The sequence below is a fragment of the Oncorhynchus nerka genome, linkage group LG6, assembly GCF_034236695.1.
Source record: "Oncorhynchus nerka isolate Pitt River linkage group LG6, Oner_Uvic_2.0, whole genome shotgun sequence".
Taxonomy (NCBI): domain Eukaryota; kingdom Metazoa; phylum Chordata; class Actinopteri; order Salmoniformes; family Salmonidae; genus Oncorhynchus; species Oncorhynchus nerka.
The window spans coordinates 28,766,413-28,790,280 of record NC_088401.1 but is presented as its reverse complement, the minus strand read 5'-3'; the positions used below and the strand labels follow the sequence as shown (position 1 = coordinate 28,790,280).

At 40.7% G+C, this 23,868-nt stretch overlaps 2 protein-coding genes across 6 annotated transcripts in view; both read left to right on the top strand.

Moving 5' to 3' along the window:
- myo3a (myosin IIIA) overlaps positions 1-5,381 on the top strand; it is an 80,017-nt gene extending 74,636 nt beyond the window's left edge. For all 5 annotated transcript variants that reach the window (XM_029661277.2, XM_029661276.2, XM_065019476.1 and 2 more), the window contains one exon: positions 304-5,381. In XM_029661277.2, the coding sequence (XP_029517137.1) occupies positions 304-421 (118 nt within the window). In that variant the 3' untranslated portion in view covers positions 422-5,381. The remainder of the gene's footprint in view (positions 1-303) is intronic.
- Positions 5,382-6,316: 935 nt separating this feature from the next.
- Positions 6,317-21,406, top strand: gad2 (glutamate decarboxylase 2). The gene is made up of 16 exons (XM_029661275.2): positions 6,317-7,066; positions 7,475-7,537; positions 7,697-7,852; positions 8,287-8,520; positions 9,470-9,560; positions 10,451-10,563; positions 11,076-11,191; positions 11,904-11,983; positions 12,098-12,152; positions 12,398-12,514; positions 13,355-13,419; positions 13,507-13,585; positions 14,067-14,216; positions 15,036-15,143; positions 16,196-16,285; positions 19,577-21,406. The coding sequence occupies exons 1-16, from the start codon at positions 6,988-6,990 to the stop codon at positions 19,748-19,750; spliced, it is 1,770 nt and encodes a 589-aa protein (XP_029517135.1). The 5' UTR covers positions 6,317-6,987; the 3' UTR covers positions 19,751-21,406.
- The last annotated feature ends 2,462 nt before the right edge of the window (positions 21,407-23,868 follow it).

Genomic DNA, 23,868 nt, shown 5'->3' with positions numbered 1-23,868 from the left:
TTGTGAAAATGCCTGGGAATACGTGTGGATACACAGACACAAGACACTGATACATAGTGTATGTCCATAGCATGAAAGTCTATGATGACACAGAGAGACTGCAGAGAGAAAACAAACCAATCCTAAATATTCCACCATGAGCCTTGATCTTTTCTCATCTATTATCATCTATCATTCCATCTGTATCCCTCTGCTCATCTCCCACTGTACTGCATCTCTCTTTCCCTCTTTCACAATTTGGTCATCTGTTCATTTCCTGCCTGGCCCTGTCTCACTTTATCTCCTGTGTTGCTGTGTTGACAGGCACTCCGTTCCCAGACTGCCCTCTGCAGAGGGCCAGGACGACAACCCTTATGACTACAGAAAGCTCCTGAGAAAGACCTCCCAGAGAAGAAGGCTCATCAAACAGTACAGAGACTGAGCAGTGCCCTTCTCAACGGCCTACTCCATTTTAAAGCAAATTGGCATAATACCTCCCTGTATGTGACACCGCCAGAAGCATGCCATAACATCTGTCATAATGCGACATGATAGTTCATTACTGTTGACTTTTGTTAACATCTGACAAACCCTATTTGAATGTCTAATGAGTTGCGTTCTATGATAGTGCCGTGTCAGCTGTTATAAACTAACATTGTTTTTCATAAAATGTCATGACAGCTGGTATGTTTTGCTAATGGCATTGTTAGGACGGTGTTGCGTCAAGCCACTTCCCTGTAGTTACCAGGTTGAGTTTGGGGCCTATACATAGCAGATGGCGTCACGAACGGGTTAACTTTGTCAGTCTGTAAATACTTGCGTCAGGATCTTCTAAGAAGCATATTTGTTGTATCTACTTTAAACAATGCTGGTAAGCTTCATTCACTGCTTAGTGTGAGCTGATAATGTGTTCTTTCTCCTTCAAAATGTATATGAAAGGAATTTAATGTCAAAAGAGATAGAGAATAGAAATGGAGTGGTATGTGGTGCAAGCCATGACGGCTCTACCTCTAGGATCTGTTTCAGTGTATTGTGATCTATTTAAAACAGGTTTACTACTATTGATGTCCATGAATATAAAGTTGGAAGGAAAATGTGGTCCTATGTCATTTATGGTGATGCACAGTGGGTTATCAAACAAGGGTTCGTGGTGATCATTGGCTGTAGGCAGCTTACGTTCCTGAAATTCACTGCATTGGCACTACCACTGTACAGTATGTTGATATGAATGCTTCTTTGCTGCTTGAATGGTCAATATTATCAACTCAAACATCATTTTATTATTGTTGTGAAGTGTAAATATACAAAGCAATACAGATTCATGTAAAAGGTCAACGCTAATTTGAATACATAAATTGACCTGTAGACCATAGTGTATGTCGTACCATCAGACCAAATGTAATGTCATATCGATTTTTAACGCAATAACTGCACGATTTGAGGTTGCGTGTTATTACAGTTGATTACCAACCACGCTTAGTACTTTATCTTGTTTAACTTTAATTAAGTGGCTGTCTACATATTTGGGTCTTTTAAAATACATAATTTATAATTTATCAAATAGTGTGTGCATATGTCATTGCTCTCCTTGGTGTGACATACAGAAACCTCTGAAGGGCAGATAGGCTGCTGTACTTCCTGATAAACTATCAGTCCTTTTCTGCATTTCCTGTCCATATTTTTTTCGTCTTTAAGAGTAACTGTCCGTCCGTCTGCCAAGCCCCATCCTTCGGCTTACCTTCCATGTGGCTCTAACCGTTTATTAATTAAGAGAGCCCTTGGGGATGTTGACAGCTTGCCCTGACATGGACATTTTTGGGGAAAGTTGTGAAAAGTAGTGCACCTTTCCTGGGATCTGGTGTTAGGAGGGGGTTTGAATGTCGACCCCAATGTAAGTGTTCTGATACACAGAAAGGGTTTTAAAACAGATTAGAAGTACTTTGAAACACCCAAAGTGGTTCTTTTAATCTGAATATTGGTTTTGTGAAAACAGTTTTGGGGGTTTTAGTGCATGTAAAAGGCAGCATAAAAAAATACACAATCAAAATAGTTAAGAAATGCAAATTATTTATAGCCTAAATATTGATTGATGAGGACCTGTGGAGAATATTTTTTGTGGAATCTACCTTTTTTCAATGCTTTATTTAGACTGGAAACAGGAGGAGATAGAGAATGAGTGATCGTGGGACAGGCAGAAGTAAAAATTGAACCTTTGAAGAATTCTGGGGCAGTAAGATGGTACATTTCATTTGAATTTGATTGAAGTTTTACAAACTCAACCACCCCACCACAAAAAGATTCTAGGGTGAATTGAAATGTATAATAAAAAAAACTAAAAACATACTATATACTTACTAAAAATGATTGCAAGTCATTTCAATGATTTGTTCATTTAATTTTACCCAACAATTTAAGAATAAATCCAACTTAACATGTGGCTTAAAAGTTCAGATATTTTATGAGGAGATCCAAAGCCTGAGAAATTTGAGATATTGAACTAATTGGTTTGAATCCTATCGTGCCACATGGCTCTGTTTTAAGAGGATTATGGGTAATTCAAAAGTGTTTAGAATTTATTCTTATTTTACACAATGGTGTATGAATGTTTGAAGAAAGAAAAGTATATTTAAAGTATAGTTTAGTATTAAGCAGCTTGATGCACCATAAGGTGTAATGGATCATGATGAACGGATATCCAAAACGGCATTTTTAATGTTCAATGATGAGAAAACCCATTCCCACATTTCTAACTTTTGATGGAAGAGGAAATTGCAAAACATGTTGCAAAACCTGGAGTTACTGTTGCCAAAATGGGTTAAACAGGCAAATGAACAGACCCATTAATGAATGCTAAACAATAAAATACTCTGCTCTAGACAGGATTTCAAATACCATAATAGTGTTTAGAAACTATAGAGGGAGGAAACGGCACCAAAAGAGAAGTTATCTAATTCTGCTCTAAACAGAATACCAATATAGTTTTTTCAACCTTTTTTGGTAGGGCTCCCAGTCCTTGGCAAGGTGTTGTGCAACACTTTATTAAGTGGTGTTACAACACACCATGCAGTGGTGATTTTAGCATGTAAACCTTGGTGGGGAAAACATCAACAAAAGAAATGTCATGGGGATGCATGACAGGGAAGCCACTACACAACACAACACGATACTAAACAATACATTAATTGCACTATAACGGTGACAAACTGCCCACAAATGGTTACATAAATCTGTCCCAACAGCAGTTTTCTTTTCAGAACCATGGAATGAATCCTTACCACTGCTACACCTGGCTATCAGAGAAGACTTGTCTGGCACCGAAACAGTTCATTCAGCCTCATTTACTGCCTTTATAAAGAAATAAGTTGACATGGCTGACTTGCTTCAACAAATGTGGTTTCTACTGGCAATTGAGATGTACATACTATGGCATAAGGGAACGATGAGCGGAAAAGAGGCAATCCGTAAATTTGATTGAGACATTAATGAGCGAGCTAAGACGAACGTAGACAATATAACTATTTGTTAAGCACTTTTGAAATGTACAGTGACAAAATTCAGAACATGGGTCGATCTTACAGTATTCTCCCTGTTACACCAAGTCGGAACCGTAGGAAAAATAAAGGGGGGCATATAAGCAGACAATGAAAGCTCTTACAATATTCGATGATTACATTTCTCAAATACAGGCTAAAGGCTACATGTGCACCACCAAGTCAGAACAGTAAGCTAAATTATGAGTGGGGAAGGGACCCAATTATTAGGGTGAGACACATGGGCTACTAACAGCTTACTACATAATATACACTTAGTATTACTTTCTTAGCTACAGTATACATATCTCCCTGGCAGATTATATCATTTATGCAGCAGCATACAAGACATTTTTGGACTCTTGTTGTGCTGTGCTCACTTGAACAGGAAGGTGGTGTGGGGGTCCTTCTTGTGGGAAAATTTTGTCATAATTTTTAAAAATCAAAGTCTGGCATTCTCTGGATTTATAGTGCTTTTAAGGCAACTGGGTACTGTGAAAAATACAAGGTCAAATCATGGCGTCAGTGATCTTCAGGTCGGAGCTCTAGATAGTGGCATGTGTTCCCGGTTTGGAATTCCAAGTTGGATGACCGTTCAAAAAGTATTTTCCCAGTATGAGCTTGTTTTTTCGAAGTTCCCAGTTGTCTTGAACTCACTGAAGTCTGAGATTTCCCAGTTCAGAGTTTCCAGTTGTTTTGAATGTGGCAGAAGTCATGCTGGATTGACAGCATGGCCAATGTATTCAACCTTTTTTGGCCCATGTTACATGTGAATGTTTATCCTTTTAAGTTTGGAAAAGAGACCCTTAAACCCAGACTTGGACCACACACCCACTCCACTGAATAGCAGGCTAGTGATTGCTTTGCAACGCTTGCAGTTAGCCACTGATTCCTTCCAAGCCACTCATTGGTGAATTTGCGATTTCCAACTTGTTGTGTAATGTTTATGTCCAATGGCCGATGAGCACAATACGTTTTATATGACAAGGACTGAAAAGGATTTGCCAGTAGATTGTCAACTTGATTCATGATGATGACTGCTTGTCTAGCTGGCTAGCTAAGATTTTGAAAGTATGTTGTTGACATGATCAGTCCAATCAAAGCTTCGGTACATATACCGTGAACCGATGTAATTTTATCTGTGGCCAATGACCTTGAGCCTTCTTGGATGGGTACTTCTACTGTAAATCTATGGCAGCTCCTACGGGGCTTGAACTTTCTAGCTCTCCCTGTAGATTTTGCAGAGACGAAGTGTCCCCATGAGTGACAGAACACTGAACTAATCATGGCACAGCTAGAGAGCATTACCAACCCCTATGTTTTGTATGTTCTGCTGGCTGCCCCACCACCACAGAAAGCACTGAGCTTGGCTGAAACACCTGCATTTTGTAGCTGCCTTAGAAAGCAAAAAAGGAGACCATGTTTGTATGTGGCTTTATTAATGACATTTTTTTTTTAAATTGCAAAATGATGTTATGCGTATTAATGCCAAAATAACATGCAAAACAGGCTTTTTTTTTGCTAAACAGGTGGGGCTCAAAACAGGTGGGGCAGTCATGAATAGGTTCACCACTGACACCATGTATTGCTTCAACACTTCTCAGGATGATGTGTTTCAATACTCCAGAAACTTTAAGGTTTTATCTCCTTCGTGTTGGTGGCAGCTCAGTTGCCACTCGTTTTGGTGTTACAAAGCACTTCATTTTAACAGTATAGATTGTATTGGCTTAATGTAGATTGAGAATGGCTTTCAACATTACTGTTGTGTTCAGGTATGCCTACATTCACTGTGAATTGTTTTGACTTTACACTCTCTACTTCCCATGCTCAGGTTGAATAAATGTGGAAATCATTTTAACGCTGTTTAATAAATTGTCCAAATATATTACCACTTATGTAAATGCAAACCATGGTGTTATTCAACTTTCCTACGTATTTCCCTTATGTTAACTTAGCATTTTTTGTTGTTGAGTGAATCCGTAACCTTTAAGTGTGACATTTAAAGCAGAAAAGCCCACAGGGTTTGTTACTGATTCACTTGTGATGTGTTCTCAGTGGTCACACTAGCAGCACAACTGATTGATGATAGCATCCAGCAGAATGTAGTCTGCCCCAAAACAAAACACATCCCTATTTCCCCAGATGACCTCATAGCTATGTTTCTTCTTTTTGTAGGCCTGTGCATAGCCGCAGGAAGTAGGGATGCTGAAAAATATGAATTACAAAACAATATTAATACATTGTTATTAATTATTGTTAAGGTATTATTTTTTTTTACAAAAGTAGCGCACTGGGGCTTTACTAGTCCTGTATTAGCAGACCGATATAGCCATCTGGGATCTGGATGCATGGCTTTTGGACAGCACTGACAGTCATGGCTTGAAGGGCTACATCTTCTGTCAAGTTAAAACGTCAGATTTGACTTCTCATAGCAAGTTAGGAGAACTTATGCAGCAGAATTAACGTAGCAGGTTAGGGGAATTAGGTTAAGTTTAGGAAAAGGGTTAGGGTTAGCTGAAATTCAAAACATTTCAACTTTTGACATTCATTTGACAACAGCTGGAGCCCTTCTAGCAATGACCGACGTAGAGCCAGGCAGAACGCCACTCTCCATGGAGCACTCGGTTTGAACTCTAGCGGAGCGAGAGGGACCCACGCGTTCCCACTCCACACCGCGTTACGTTTCCTTGACCGGAGGGGGGCAATGATAGGAGGCGCCAAGGCATACAAAAGTTTTGGATCAATGAATTATCAGGGCAGCCAAGCTGGAGTAAAACAGTTTAAATGAGACTGTTTCTGATGTTGAGTTCCACGCACACAGCAGGAGGGGGACAAAGATGTTTGGTCACGACTCATGACGCAACCCAGTTCGTCATGAACTGAATCACATTGGAATTTATTTAGTGACGTGAAACCAGGTTAACACTACGGTGGGACACGTTTGTTTTATTAAGTTGCTTATACCAGCAGACCCTGCGCTCTACTTTTCACCGCTGGATTATACTCTGCATAGTAGTGCTTATTCCTGAAAGTGGCCTTAGTGAAATCGCCTTTTTATCGCCTTTTTTCACAATACGGATATATTCATACTCTTACACTCTGCCATACTACATAGCCTTGTATTTTACCCAGTGGTGAGAGGTTGCGCTTTACACTGAATCGCGAGGGGCTCTGGGTAACTGTTACCGAATTCTCTGAGAAGACAATGCCTGGCATTCCATCTGTATACCTGTGGTCGCCTGCGTACAGAGAAGAGTCTCGGTGAAGAGAGCGCTACGTTTTGAGCACTTTTGCAGTTTCGTTTGTGTCTCTATTGAATGCACAGTTTGATTTTGTGCAGCTGGAAAAGAGTCGACAGACAGCTTCAGCACCACGTCTCTGAACAGCTCCCGTTTCCCTTCGGCACATTTCCCCCTGGTTGAATGGGCGCTATTTGTCCGTCTTTCATATAGCTCTTAACTGCTGGCGACTGTTTGCAATGGCATCACACGGATTTTGGGGTCTTGGCGCGCCAGAGAATGCTGGTGATAATACCAGCAACCAAAGCCCCACTACGCGTGAGTATTATCGGCTTGAGCCCCTAAAGGGAAAATGAAATAACCTATTTGGTTGGATAAATCAACGTTTAACGCTTGCAACCCCTAACTCGCATAAACAATGTATTCATGCTACCAGGATAAATGTGGCTTAACAATGACTGGTAGAAGATGTCACATTTTGTTTTTATGTCATGCATATAGCCCCTAGACAAAATGGGCTTAGTCAAGGTTAAGACGACTTAAAACATGTTGATTATATCAATTGCTAGTAGCCCTATCATTGTGAATTTGGTAGCCCAATACAGCGTATTATGTTCATGTGAGGTTGTGTTCACCTTGTTTCAGCACGTTTTTTTCTGAATATTTGTAAGTTACACAGCCTGAATATACCCCATTATTCATCCGTCTTTGACTTGCTCTCTCCAGCCAGGGCATGGTGCCAGGCGGCGGCCCAAAAACTACCTGGAGGCATTGGATCGAAACTGTGTGGTAGGTTGGTTCTGGAAAAGAAAAAAAACAGCTATAATTTGCATATTAGCATAGCCTATATGAAGCAATTTAAAATTGTCGCAACATATTCATTGCTTATCGTGCATTGAATTGTTTCCTCCTTTTCTGATTTTTATGAACTGAAACAAACATATAAAGCTCTACTCAGTGTTGCTGGAGAGGGCGAGAAAACATCCGAGCCGACATCTACCAAACTGGATCAGACAACGGTTGGGACCTGCGGATGCAACAAACCGTGCAATTGTCTAAAGGCGACTGAGGCGACTGTCGGTTTCTCAGATCTATATTCAACAGGTAGGCCTAAAAACATGACAGGCCTATATTGATACATTTTTCACATACGAAATCGTGATATGAGTGGCCTACCCGCATGATGCAACATTCGTATGAAAAACAGAGTAACCTTCAACAAATTCAACAAGAAGCCCATTTAAAACCCACATAGGCATACTGACGTATAGACCTATTATTTTGAACTGAAAAATGTGTTTTGTTTTCTTATTTACATATAATTAATTTAGGTTAGTCATTATCACTTCGAAACAAATAATAAAATAGTCGATGGCCTTATGTATCTGGTGTAAATGCCTATATTTCCTAATAAGTCTACAGTTTATACGCATTTTGTCCTTACTTAAATCTAGGCCTCTCTGTCCTTCATTTTCAAGGTTAAAATGACACTTTAGAGTTCAAATTCAAATTGCCTGCATTTTTACATTGATTTACAGATCTACTACCCGCGTTGGATGGTGACTTGAAGACAATGACTTTTCTCCAAGAAGTTGTGGATATTTTGCTGGCATATATCACGGAATCGTTTGATAGGGAAACGAAAGTCATTGATTTCCACTATCCCAATGAATTGCTCCAGAGAAACAACTGGGAACTGCAGGATGAGCCAGAAACACTGGATGATATTTTGATAAGCTGTCGTGCAACTCTGAAATACGCTATCAAAACAGGTATTATAAGATATATATTTATTGCAACAAAATGCTAATGTCGCAGATTTTTTTATGAGAGGAAATGGACAATTCAAAATCAATATTGCCTGTCTGCCTGCTGTTTTACTCAGCCTATAGCTATCTATATGTTTTTTTGTAAATTCGTTTTGGGTCAACATACACGAAATTAATTGCTAAATGTTTTCTTCTGAAGAGTTGTTCCTGTTCATAAATTAGGCCTGGGGCTACCCAGACGAAAAATAAAGTACAGCAGGCAGATTGTTTAAAAAATATATATTAAAAGATTGAGATTAAAATATAAACCAGGCCTATCCAGTGGCATATCCAAGAAAACAGACCTACATGTGTGTTTTCGTTACATGTTTTCATTTAGCAAATGACTGTAGATGGTATGTATAGATGGTGGAAATGTAATGTTTTTGAGATCCTAATCTGTTAAATGTGCTAGGTCATTTCCCCCCGTGCCGCACTATTCGGGATGAAGAAAGGCATAATATATGGAGCAAAATGGAAATGACATGATGTCCTTCCCCAAAATACAATTTCCAAACGAATTTGACAGTATCAATGCTAAAATCACTAACACGTTCCATATATGCCATGCTATTATCCTCACCATGTTCAATTTAAAAACTAAAACGAATAACCCTCAGGACTGGTAAAATGTCAAAAAATACGGAAACGTTTTGAAATCACCTTCTCTCTAAAATGTTCTAGCATGACCTTACACGCTTAATAGTTGTCACTCCAAAAACACACCACAACTGAATTCAACTATGAAGGAGCTACATACAGCCTTACATGCCAAGCTGTGCCAAGTGGCATAGGCACCAGAATCACATAAAAAGCACAGTATGGAAAACAGAAATACAGGAAAATATGCCTGACATTTCCAAAAAGACCACAACAAAATTCTGTAATCTCACACAATTTCCTCTGCTTCTAGCCCACCCCAGATACTTCAATCAGCTCTCAACAGGATTAGATATGGTTGGTCTTGCAGCTGATTGGCTAACGTCCACCGCAAACACCAACATGTGAGTATGACTAGCCTCATCATGATTCAAATGATAAAACATAATAACAATCATTTCCATTTCCGGTCCATCCATGGGCATTCTCTGCTGCGACTTCTCACACTGATAGTGGAGTCTCACTCAAAGAGAGCATGTGAAAGGTTGAAAGGAAAGGCAGCACATAATTCAATCCCGTATTAATTTAACCCCACCCCTCGCCGCCTTCCCTCCTTCGCTATCCCCATGGCAATTCAAGAGGAGAAAAATTAGCATTTTGGCTTGATTCAGGCTAATCGGAAGTTAATTTCTGGCTGAGTGGGGGATGATATATACTGAGAGTCATGGCTCAGTGAAATAAGGGTTCTGCTAGCACAATTAAATGCACTGAATCCCCAAAATGAATACATTTGTAATCCATTTGGAGTCAGACATGCTGCAGTGTAGCAAGCCGTTTGTATGATGCAGAGAATGTGGAACTGTTTTGTAATGTAGAGAAAAGGATAAGAGTGTCTACTAAATGACTTAAATGTAAATGTAAAAGAGTCATACATAGAGTAATGCATTTAACCTACATAACCTGCAATGACCTTTGTAAATTCCACTGTGTTTGTGGTTGAAATGCAAGTTAATTGACAATCAAATAAAGAACGTTGTACATTGACATCTACTGCTATGTGCATTCCAATAATCCCAAAGTTTTGCTTTGTCTGTCTTGACTTTGAAATACGTTGTCAGCTTCTATTAGCTATATAACCCCATCCCTCATGCTAAACCTGAGCCCATGATCAACTGTTTCTCAAGACAAATCGGTTGTGAACCTCCAGAGGGGAGAAAAGACAGATGCTAAATCATTTGTCTGTCATTACATATTTTGTGTAACTCAGTCATGTGATCTCTCTTGTGCAATCCAGGTTCACCTACGAGGTGGCTCCAGTGTTCGTGCTGCTGGAATACGTCACTTTGAAGAAAATGAGGGAGATCATTGGCTGGGAGGATGGCCGAGGGGATGGAATCTTCTCTCCCGGTGCGTAGGTGACGCCAATTATACCCCCCCCCCCCCCCCCCATCAGATTCACAGAAAATTGGTTGGCCCAACTCCAGCTATGTGTAAATTAGCATTTTGATGACAAAAATGGAACACTTTCCACAGTCAATTAGCATAAAACACTTCCTCCCTTACAACATAACGGTTGCTTTCATTTCTCCTCTGGACTCTTGGTTGACATGTAACAAAAACAAAAATACACAGGAGGTTATAATAACAGAGGCAAACCGATGCTTTTTCACAATTACATCGACATATATGTTATCATCATTGAAACATTGTATTTTTTGATTATTTCCTCAAAACATTTAAGACAGATTCTCCCGAGACATGTATGTTACCAATACATAACCATTGCATTTACTTTTAGTCCTGTGTTATTGAATAGCCAAAGCATTATCTTCACGTGAGTTTTGACATCTGATGGCTGTACCAAATGATCCTGACACAACACAAGTGATTGAGTGGTGTGCGTCGCCTCTCTCCCCTAGGTGGTGCCATTTCCAATATGTATGCCATGCTGCTGGCTCGCTTCAAGATGTTTCCTGAAGTGAAGGAGAAAGGAATGTCATCAGTCCCCAGACTGGCAGCCTTCACATCCGAGCATGTAGGCCTCCCTCCCCTTACTCCTATCTTTCATTTTCACTTTATTTAATTTGTTAATTCGTTCATTTATCGTTTTATACATTTCTTGCTTTGACTTCCTTTTTTGTGTGTGTTTAATTTATTGTGCATTTCATTTAGCTGCTTCATGGTGATGTTATCCCAATGTCTTGGTGAGGGAGTATAATTTGTATGCTTTGTTCTTAGATTACGTCAAATTACAAGGATCCAGCGTTCACTACTTAAAGAGGGTAATGTTTGGCAAAGTGGGCGTCAGATTCCCAATGAAATCCCTTTGGCATACTGCTGGGCCAGCTGTTCCATATAAAGCCAGGTCACATTTTCCATCACTGATGTATTCATGTTGTAGAAAAGGGACTGACATCACCTTCACATGCAGCCACAGCTAATGTGAGGCTGATTTGCTGACATTCTGCATGAAAGTACAGCACACAGGGACACTTGCTGTTATCTCCTCTCCCCTGCAGTGGCCCAGGACATTTAAATAATTTGGGCAAACAACAGCTCAAATAGAACACTCCCAAAAGCATTTGCTTTGCCTTGGGCAGCAACATTCCAACGTTACTACAGCTCATCTCTTTTTATTCTTTCCTTGGTCTTGAATTCCCTTTATAGCAGCATTCAATGAAATGCATCAAACAGGAAATGCAATCAGGTTAAGAGAAGAGGGATTTCTCTACTTCTGTGTCTTTTAGAGTCATTTCTCAATCAAGAAAGGAGCAGCAGCCCTTGGCATTGGTACAGAGAGTGTCATCTGCATCAAAGCTGATGAGAGGTACTGTAGTGTTTTAACTATACAGTAGGCCTCAGGTGCAGAATAAAACAGAACATGTCATTTAATGGCAAAAGCATTCAAGCAATGAAATCCTGTTTTTTTCTTTCTTCACAGTGGTAAAATGATACCAGCTGACCTTGAAAGGAAAATACTGGAAGCCAAGCAGAAGGTAATTTCATACACACATGACACATCCATCCATATCCCTGTTGAAGAGCAATGGCTATTAAGTCATTTTTTCCCCTTCATACTGTGCAACCATATGGAAATTTACCACAACGATGATCAGGAATGTGTTGTGCTATTATCTAGAATATATCATTGGTTATGTCATGTGAATAATGAAGAAATAGTTATAATGTTGGCATGTGACACTGTACATGCAAATGATTTCTTTTCATGTTTTATGTTCAGGGATTTGTGCCATTCTTTGTGAGTGCGACGGCTGGCACCACAGTCTACGGAGCCTTTGACCCCCTCATTGCCATCTCAGATATTTGTAAGAAGTACCAAGTCTGGTTCCACGTGGATGTAAGTAGAAACACGTGTACTTTATCTCTTAAAAAAAAATGTTTTTTTTTTTACATGCTGATTTTGTACAGCTGACCGATAAGAATCGTCCCAACTGATATACAGAGCAAGACTCCTGTTATGGTGGCAAATTACATGAAGTTACACTATACAAGTGGCTATTACACACTCAAGTTACTTTAGGTGAAGACCTTTGTTGTTACCTCATCAGATGGTAAGTCCATAGCATTTAGCTTTGGGTGTTTCAGGGACAGGGGCACACAGAGCTCACCAGTCAGAGTTTGATTCATGTAATATATCTGAGTCCCCTCTGCTGCTTTCAGCTGACCTAGATAGGAGACAGCCACTCAGCCAGTTTCCTCTGTAACACTGGAGATTATGGAAACTGGGTCCGGGGCTGTAAATCATCCTTTCCCCTGACTTCCCCATCATGGCCTCTCTCACCGAAGGACTCTGTGTAATGGAGGTGATTGAGGCATGACATAGAGACACCTCTATTAAGACCAAGAAAGGAGATCCATCAGTGTCAAACTGCAGACATGCTGGATTTGTTTAGGGCCTTTTTATGTTGAATTCTTGTATTTTTGAACATAGAACTGTGAGGGTGAGGTTTAGGTTTAGGAGCTCCCTTTCCACAAAATATGAAATAGAGACGAGTCGTCAGTATTTGCAGGAAACTGTCAGCGGGGTCACTCCGGGAATATGAACTGTATGTTATTACATATGGCTGGTTGAGTTCAGACATGCTGTGGTGTAATGGGGCTCTTCATGTTGAGACTCAGTCTCATGCTACAAAGTGTTCTGTAGTTTGGTCATCTCACTATCTCTCTCTCTACTCAGGGTGCGTGGGGAGGCAGTCTCATCATGTCCAGGATGCACAAGTGGAAGCTAGATGGAGTTGAGAGGTCCGTACTGAAATGTACTAAAATGATGAATTTTCATCTTTTAAATCAATATTCAGAAAAAGTACCCATTGTTTTTTCAATTCACAGGGCCAATTCAGTGACATGGAACCCTCACAAGATGATGGCAGTCCCACTGCAGTGCTCAGCCCTGCTGGTCCGGGAGGAGGTAAGGGGTCAAAGTCCCCTTTACATATATATTCATCACAATATCTTCTTTCGTTACATTTCAGAATAAGAGGCCTACTGTATGTTCCTACATGACTAAGGTCATCTCTAAGTTACACATCCATCCTAAATGACCTTGTAGCGAATAAGATTACAGGATATGTATTAACTAGCTATTGTCACTGTTGTATAATCGGAATTATAAACTGGTGGGTCAAGCCCTGAATGCTGATTGGCTGAAAGCCGTGGTATATCAGACCGTATACTATGGGTATGACAAAACATCTATTTGTACTACTAATTATGTTGGAAACCAGTTTATAATAGCAATAAGGCACATCGGGGGTTTGTGGTATATGGCCAATACACTACGACTAAGGGCTGTGTCCTAGCACTCAGAACAGCCCTTAGCCGTGGTATATTGGCCATATACCACACCCCCTCAGGCCTTATTGTTTAAGTGATTCTTTTCTCTTCTCCAGGGGCTGATGCAAAACTGCAACCAGATGCACGCCTGCTACCTGTTCCAGCAGGACAAGCACTACGACCTGTCCTACGACACTGGGGACAAGGCCTTGCAGTGTGGACGTCATGTAGACATCTTCAAGCTCTGGCTCATGTGGAGAGCTAAGGTTGGTAGAGTACCGATTGCAAATGTAGTTCTCTTTCGATCATTTAGTTCAATAAAGATCCCCTCTAGAGATTTTCATCATGCCTTGATTAATTGTAAAACAGATTGTTTTAGATAACATTTATGTTGATATTTTTGGTATTTAAAAACATATATATTATAGTTCTCTTTGCCAGGGACTATCTCATGTATATTTCAAAATAGATATTCCAAAAGCCTTTTACAGCCTAGTACAATGTACAGTGTATTGCTTTTTTGATTGCATTGTTGACGTCTGTTTGATTACATTGTGTGCAGTATGAATTCCAAACCTTTAGTAGCCTTCTGTTTCTTCAGTCAACAAATGGTCCTGTTAAGTATAATATAGTGAGCTTTGTGATGCTGGACATCCCAGACAAATAGATTCCCTCTGACCATGTGGCTGGGACGTAAAGGCTTCAAGTAGTTAGTTTGACCCCTGCAGCTTGACAGTTGAGGACTAGTGGGGTAATTGCTTATCACAGTGCTACAATGGGAACTGACATCAACCTGCATTGCAAAGACAAGGATGTGTGGAGGGAGTTGTGTTTTGCTCGCGTTGCATTTGGACTATGGGTTTTAGTGTACCAAGTGTCTTCTTTAATTTGGACAAGACATTTATGAAACATTCTTGGAAAATGTCAATCACCACAGGAAAACAACATTATTTGTTCCTGCTATCAGTTATTGGGACTTAAAAATATTAGCTATCGCTAGTATGATTTTAAAATAAGCTCTCTTTTTTCCACCTTTGTCGTTACCTTGACCGTGTTGTTGACAGCATTTTCCTCTTCGCCGATAGGGCACCATCGGGTTCGAGGCTCAGATTGACAAGTGTCTGGAGCTTTCGGAGTACCTGTACAACAAGATCAAGGACAGGGAAGGATATGAGATGGTCTTCAATGGAAAGGTATGTTCATATTAAATGTGCTGTACGGTTAGACACTGAACGACATGAATGATAACACAAAAAAAAAAAAACCGAAACAAATACGTGATGATGTTGTGAATGGCTCAAATCTAATTGGAATGTATTTTATACTATAGAGTAGGGCTGAGCCACGCCATAAAGCCCTCAAAACTCAACCTCGAAGCCATTTCCACTGTGTGTGTTTTTTCATTGTTCCCCTCTAATGACGGGCGGATGTCGACCTGGGACACCAAGTGGTTGCAATGAATTATCAGGTAGAACAGAAAACCAGCAGGCTCCGGACCTCGTAGGGTCAGAGTTGAATACACCTGCGGTAGAGTATGGACACCCTGGCATTTAAATTACTTTTATTTAGCTATGCTTATAATTACAGCCATATACAAGACAGAAACCACTATACCACAATAGAGTGACAGGCAGGAATAGTCCAAATCCCCTGGGAATTGGTCCAGGTGTTAACTTGGCTTGGTGGCCCGGAAAACCACAGCACCACATCAGTGCAGTCGGGGACTCAACACTGCTGCTAAATAAATGAGTCTGGTATGCATGGTCAGTCAACCATTGGTAATGAATGCTTTACACCAGTGAGCAGACAGAATTTTTTCTCCCATCACATCTGGTACTGGGAGATCGACATGTGAGACACTCAGACATAGCTAGAGGGTCTATGAATGAGAGCCACTCTACCTGCTTACTATTCAGACCACTGCCACCGACAGCACCACCCGGCACAGCAGAACTCACAGAGTTCTTTTGTCAGGGTGTGAATTGCTCAGTATACACTGCGCTGGCTTGATAAATTGACAGCCATGATTGCTTTGAGAGCTTTCTATTTTGTACAACCTGAGTGGATTCCAATATTCCACCGTTTCTCTAATGGATTTTTTTCCCCGCCTGTCTTTCCAGCTCAATTTGACGTGTGCACCAGCGTGTGTGTGTGTGTGTGCGTGCGCGAGTGTGTGTGCGTCCACGTGTAAAGCATAATGATTGACTGATGAATCATTTCGTCTTCCCATCTTGCATTGTCCCAGCCTCAACACACCAACGTGTGCTTCTGGTACCTCCCTCCTGGCATGCGGTACATGGAGGACAAAGAGGAGAAAAAGAAGCGCCTGCACAAGGTGAGCAGTAAGACGTAAAGGACTAAGTCCGGTCCTTATTGTTTGAGCCTCAAACGCCTCCGTCTCACTGCACTCAGTTTGTCCACATTATGTCTCCTTCACCCGAAACAAAATGGCAGTCCTCTGATGTCATTTGTAGAAAAGCCCCTGTGCCTAAAAATGGAAGGCGTTTGGGAAGTCATTAAGCATGTAAATAGAGTTCAATCGCTCAACCTCGATAGCACAATTGGATTGAGAGAATCTTAAATGACAGACATGTTTCCGTGGACTGTGGGAGGAGGGAGGGAGTGAACATGGGGGGGGGCTACTGTCCATGAGTTCAATCATTGGCCGTGGGTTGTTACTGTGGCAGCCACTCAGCAGCAGGGGTCCTCTAATCTGCATTTAGGATGAACAGATGATGTGCGTGCCAGCCATATATAGAGACCTCTCGCTCTCTCTCTCTCTCAAACACACATGGTGCTCTATTAAATCTGATATACTTTAGCCGACATCCTCATAGCAGTTGTTTTGGCAGTGTCAGAGGTGGAACTGAGTTAGAGCTGTCAAATCATTACACCTAAAGTGGACATTGCCATTGGCTGCAGGAATCCCATCCAGCCTTGTTTACAAGTTTGAACTCTGGAATGTGAGATGTAATCTACACCTCGATTAGGCTGATCGAAATTCTCATTATTTTATTTAAGGATTTTTAACATTTTTGCGTAATTATTTTTATATAGCCTTCACTTTCTCGCGCTGAACTTCTAAAGTGAGTGGGGCGGGTGTGGCTTCGTGACAATGATCGCAAGAGCAGCTGCTCACTGGTTTGAAGGCTCCAATGCAGTTCCACCTCTGACACCGCCGAAACATGTGCTATGGGGTGTCTGTTATCGCCCGGTTAACGCTTGATCTGATTGAATCTATGCCATTGTCTCATTCACACGTGCATGATAAACATCCTGATTGAAACAGTGTTGACATGCCCCATCTGTTATGGGTATAGATATTTAGCAGGACTGATATTCTGCGTTTTCCGTAGACAGAGGTGATTGTCATAATGATGACCATTTAGCACAATTAGGGACTGTGCTGGAAGACATGATATTCTGAATCCATTTTGACTAGATTTTTTTCAACCACCAGTGTTTTTCAACAGTGCTTTGAAACAATTGGACACAAAATCCTTTGCCAAAGGACTTATTCAAGTGAGGCACAATTCAGAGTTGATTATTTATTATTATTTGCAGGGTTGCCAATGACAACAGGACACCTGCAACAGATTTGTGTGGAATGATTGTAGTAATAATAATAATAATAATAATATGACATTTGTAGAGCGTATTTCCATTGCTCAATGCGCATAAGGTAGAAAGCAAAAACAAAAAACAGCATCAATACATCAGTAAGGAGAAACAATGACCACAATACATCAAAACATGACCTGCTGATTCAACATATAGACTTAAAACAAATTAAGCGATCAAACATTAAAAGCTAACTAGCATTTTGCATTATCATGAGGAAGTGGCTGGTGAAAACTCGACTGCTGACATTCAAAAACATGTTGGGACCGTATCAACAGTGCACTAACGAAACAAATACCAAAATATCCTTTTTTTGGGTGGATTTTCCCTTTAAAGACAATATCCATTTTCCTTATTAAGCCTAAACTTGCAGAAGTTTCCAAAGTTCCGTTCGCCTTGTGTAACTTAATACCCCAGATATATTCTAAGTCAATTGAAGATTACTGTGGACCTGCAGGTGATTTGAATCTGTAAAGCTCTAAGCTGAAAAGTTGAGCTTCACAAACTGTCACCTAGCATTACCTCTTGGTAGTACCTCCTTGCCCCTTTAAGCCAAATGTGAATTACAAAAATACTGTACACCCATGTAAAATAGCCTTTTATCCTTTGTATTTCTCTTGAGCACTTCCCAAGCCGTCATACTGCTTGTGAAGGAGACGCGCTCTTTCTCCTAGAGATGAACGTACTTTGGTGCGAAAAGTGGGAGGGTGGCAGCATCATGTTGTGGGGGTGCTTTGCTTGCTGCAGGAGGGACTGGTGCACTTCACAAAATAGATGGCATCATGAGGTAGGAAAATGATGTGGATATATTGAAGCAACATCTCAAGACATCAGTTACAGCTTGGTCGTAAGTGGTTCTTCCAAATGGACAATGACCCCAAGCATACTTCCAAAGTTGTGGCAAAATGGCTTAAGGACAACAAAGTCACGATATTGGAGTGGCCTTTGCAAAGCCCTGACCTCAATCCTGTAGACTATTTGTGGGCAGAACTGAAAAAGCGTGTGTGAGCAAGGAGGCCTACAAACCTGACTCAGTTACACCAGCTCTGTCAGGAGGAATGGGCCAAAATTCACCCAACTTATTTTGGGAAGCTTGTGGAAGGCTACCCAAAACATGTGACCCAAGATAAACAATTTAAAGGCTATGCTACCAAATACTAATTAAGTGTATGTAAACTTCTGATCCACTGGGAATTTGATAGAAGAAATAAAAGCTGAAATAAATCATTCTCTCTACTATTATTCTGACATTTCACATTCTTAAAATAAAGTGTTGATCCTAACTGACCTAAGACAGGGAATTTGTACTAGGATTAAATGTCAGGAATTGTGAAAAACTGAGTTTAAATGTATTTGGCTAAGGTGTATGGAAACTTCCGACTTCAACTGTATATATATATATTTCAGGGGGTGCTGCAGCACCCTCAGCACCCCTACTTCCCACGGCTATGCCTGTGTCACTCTCACTATCTCCTCCAGAACATGTAATTGAATCTGCCTCTGCACATCAGAGAATGTAATCCACAAAGCCAGACAGACTGTACTGAACAACAAATAAATGACTTTTACCAAGTTTTATTGCAAGATAGCCTCTCAACATCACAGTTTCTGCTGAACTCTTCTGAACCTTGTTGGTGTTAGATTTATTTGTCACCCCAGCTGTCTGTAGCTGTCTTTTCGGCCTGTCCACTGAGTGAATGTAATTTGTTTAGATACTATAGCTTGACTACAGGGATGTGTCGCACATTGAAAACACAGAGGTTTGATAAAGTGAACGGCATTTAATACTGGAAGTTTCCTTTTTTTAGGGAATAAAACGTTGATTCGTGTCCATTTGTTTGTCAAAGGAGATTGTCAATTTATCCAGGCTTCACAAAAAGGGGCTTGACATTTTTAAATAAATACATGTGACCTTGTTTTACAATAGTATTTCCTCGTAATAGTCGAAAAGCACTTAATTAACACTTTTTCTTTGTAACACAACTGTATGTGTCTTGTTGTCTAGGTGGCTCCGGTGATCAAGGCCAGGATGATGGAGTATGGGACAACCATGGTCAGCTACCAACCACAGGGGGACAAGGTCAACTTCTTCCGCATGGTCATCTCCAACCCCGCGGCCACCTTTGAGGACATCGACTTTCTTATCGAGGAAATCGAGCGGCTCGGTCAGGATCTATAAGACTTGTGTCACCCAAATATCCCTTTCCTTTTCCCTAAATGGATGAAATGTTTGTTGTGAATGTATTGGTAATCCATTTTTCTTTCTTCCAAAGTCATATATTATAACAAGGTATGTTTGAGAAGAAAAAAATAATCTATAGATATATCCATATTTATGTATCGCAGCTTTGTCGTGGACCTCCTTGGTCTGGGGTTCTGTAAAAGTTTTTCCTAGTATAGAGTAGTGTAATTGATGTAACTTTATATGTATTTTTGTGATATGAAATGCTAGTGCAATAGGTTGATGAGGAAGAGTTTATTTTCTAATTGTTTTCTCATTTGCAAGGTACATTGGATGTGCCAGATGTGGTTAAATTCCATTGTAAGCTACATTCTAGTCTCACTCATGTTTAAAAGAACACTTCCGACTTATCTCAACTCAGTCCACTGCCTTAACATTTGCATACTTCAAGCAGTGGTTTTGGTCAAATGTTGGTTGACTCACTTCTACTTGTATTAGAAAACAATGACAAAGTCTCCAAATCCAACACATCCCATAACTGTAGTATCTGAATTTAAACACATTTCCAAAGAATCTGAAGGATGAAAAGAGTCGTGCCTCATAGCAGTGAAGGAGAAAGACAATGTCAATTGACTAACACCAAGCAGCTCTAAGAGTAGCGCCACAGTAATGCTCTTCAAAGCAGCCATGTTTATGCTCAACAGCAAAAGCACTTTTCATTGGATGACCTCGTTTATTTAATGTCACTTTCAATTCTCTCTCTGGTGTGTAGTGGGTGCAAGATGATATCAACTCAGCAAAAAAAGAAACGTCCTCTCACTTCAACTGCGTTTAATTTCAGCAAACTTAACATGTGTAAATATTTGCATGAACAGAACAAGATTCAACAACTGAGACATAAACTGATCAGGTTCCACAGACATGTGACTAACAGAAATGGAATAATGTGTCCCTGAACAAGGGGGGGGGGGTTAAAATCAAAAGGAACAGTCAGTATCTGGTGTGGCCACCAGCTGCATTAAGTACTGCAGGGCATCTCCTCCTCGTGGACTGCACCAGATTTGCCAGTTCTTGCTGTGAGATGTTACCCCACTCTTCCACCAAGGCACCTGCAAGTTCCCAGACATGTCTGGGGGGAATGGCCCTAGCCCTCACCCTCCGATCCAACAGGTCCCAGACGTGCTCAATGGGATTGAGATCCGGGCTCTTCGCTGGCCATGGCAGAACACTGACATTCCTGCCTTGCTGGAAATCACTCACAGAAAGAGCAGTATGGCTGGTGGCATTGTCATGCTGGAGGGTCATGTCAGGATGAGCCTGCAGGAAGGGTACCACACGAGGGAGAGGATGTCTTCCCTGTAACGCACAGCGTTGAGATTGCCTGCAATGACAACAAGCTCAGTCCGATGATGCTGTGACACACCACCCCAGACCATCACGGACCCTCCACCTCCAAACTGATCCCGCTCCAGAGTATAGGCCTCTGTGTAACGCTCATTCCTTTGACGATAAACGTGAATCCGACCATCACCCCTGGTGAGACAAAACCACGACTCGTCAGTGAAAAGCACTTTTTCCCAGTCCTGTCTGGTCCAGCGACGGTGGGTTTGTGCCCATAGGCGACGTTGTTGCCGGTGATGTCTGGTGAGGATTTGGCTTACAACAGGCCTACAAGCCCTCAGTCCAGCCTCTCTCAGCCTATTGCGGACAGTCTGAGCACTGATGGAGGGATTGTGCGTTTCCAGTTGTTGTTGTTTCCATCCTGTACCTGTCCCGCAGGTGTGATGTTTGGATGTACCAATCCCGTGCAGCTGTTGTTACACGTGGTCTGACACTGCGAGGACGATCAGCTGTCCATCCTGTCTCCCTGTAGCGCTGTCTTAGGCGTCTCACAGTACGGACATTGCAACTTATTGCCCTGGCCACATCTGCAGTCCTTATGCCTCCTTGCAGCATGCCTAAGGCACGTTCACGCAGATGAGCAGGGACCCTGGGCATCTTTCTATTGGTGTTTTTCAGAGTCAGTAGAAAGGCCTCTTTAGTGTCCTAAGTTTTCATAACTGTGACCTTAATTGCCTACTGTCTGTAAGCTGTTAGTGTCTTAACAACCGTTCCACAGGTGCATGTTCGTTCATTGTTTATGGTTCATTGAACAAGCATGGGAAACAGTGTTTAAACCCTTTACAATGAAGATCTGTGAAATTATTTGGATTTTTACGAATTATCTTTGAAAGACAGGGTCCTGAAAAATGTACGTTTCTTTTTTTGCTGAGTTTAGGTGTGTGTGACCGAAACACATGATGGGGAGTAATTCAGGCCAAGTTGTATAGTCAGCCATGTTGTTTGTACCTCTCAGTAAATTGATATACACTGAATATACCAAACATTAGGAACACCTTCTTAACATGGAGTTTTAACCTGTCTCCTCCCCTTCATCTACACAGATTGAAGTGGATTTATCAAGGGATCATAGCGTTCACCTGGTCAGTCTATGTCATGGAAAGATCAGGTATTCGTAATGTCTGGTACACTCAGTGTAATCCTGTGGCAGTGTCACCTTCTTGGGATAGACATCAGACCTTTTAGAGCAGAGTCTTCATTGGAGAGAACCTGTATTTGGATTGGAGTGAAGAGATTGGGTCAATATACTGCTTATTCATGGGGCCAATGAGCGATTAATTACATGTAGAAACTGATAGAATTTTGTTTTGAGTATAGGGCACTTCACCAGGCTTGCAGCTATACTTGACATCACTTGCACAAAAGCATAGGGAAGAGAGGTGCCTCCCTTATCATTGTGGTTGAGGCATCTACCGTGTATTAATTCTCAAGCAATTACATATTTATCTGGCCAATAAACAAAGTTAACAAGCATCGTTTTGGTCAACTCAATAGTCTACAAAATTAGATGATCATATGCAAGTGTCAAAAAAATGTATAACTTGCAAAAACATTGTTAAAAGTTATGGACAATTGCATAGGTCAGCAGAGGGCAAGCCCTGCTTCACTATAAGCAGGGGTTTTGTAGCATTGTCATTAGAACACAAGTTAGAAAAGCACAATTTCCTCAACATGGTTTGTCAGTGTACAATCCCTTTTAATCATAGGTTGTAAATATAATTTTTAGATACCATAACTGTAGTACATATCTATGTGTATGCATTTGTGTATACAAAAGGCATATAATCAGAGACTATTTGTGAGGTAAAAGGATTCATATTTTCTCTATTGAAAAAACAGTATTTTCATCCCTGTTAGTTGATATTGCTTCTTCTGTGTTTTTATGTCAAAATACTTGACTTGATTAGTGTATGATAGCTACTTCAAAGATAAATGTGTTCAGGGACTGGCTTTCAAAGGAAATTTTCCGAATTCATCTTGGAAACCATTTCAGATTACGACTATGGTACAGTGTAGATTTCAAATGAGTACACAAAGCCATTTCTAAACTCAAGCCCTGTGGTTTTTGTGTACAAGTGATACAGTACTTGACAGTATGTGCCAATGTGAACTTTTGTGTGTTTGTAACTGTGTTGCCTTAGTATCAATCGCCAGTATTGTCTAGTTCTCCTCAAAGGGAAGATTGTGCACTTTAGACTAAACGCATAAGATGACTTAATAATGTGCAATGTCCAATGGTTGTTCATAGTTCGATGTTAAAAGACATACACAAAAAATGGAAACTGTCATTCGTCTGAATGTGTGGCGACTTAAGGGTCTGTTGGAAGTACCGGGTTTGATTGGAAAATGCTTGCTTTTATTGTTCCGTTGTTTTGTAGTCGGAGTGATCTTTAGATATTATGAAGTCCATCAACTGTCTTCAACAATGGAAGTTTAAATATTTAAAAATAATACAAAAAAATGCTGCATCCTTAAATCTATTTTCTGAAGTGATTCTATATTTCCATGCCTTATCTAAATTGTCAAGCACACTGTGACACAAGCAACATTGGGTATTGAATCATAGAAACAAAAATAGGAATCTCACTGTGGTAGTCGGAAAGTCAGCCATTTTGTTTCTCTTGCTGCTGCTACTAGATTTACTTCCTTTGCATGTGCATGAAACGCCTTGCCTTTCCAGCTTGTGAAATACAATCTACGGTATATGTAGTCCG

Excerpts from the sequence above, each read along its gene's own strand:
- gad2 (XM_029661275.2), top strand. The coding sequence starts at position 6,988 with ATGGCATCACACGGATTTTGGGGTCTTGGCGCGCCAGAGAATGCTGGT. Across the intron at positions 7,538-7,696 it reads CATTGGATCGAAACTGTGTG|CTCTACTCAGTGTTGCTGGA; the intron begins GTAGGTTGGTTC and ends AAACATATAAAG. Across the intron at positions 16,286-19,576 it reads AAAAGAAGCGCCTGCACAAG|GTGGCTCCGGTGATCAAGGC; the intron begins GTGAGCAGTAAG and ends CTTGTTGTCTAG.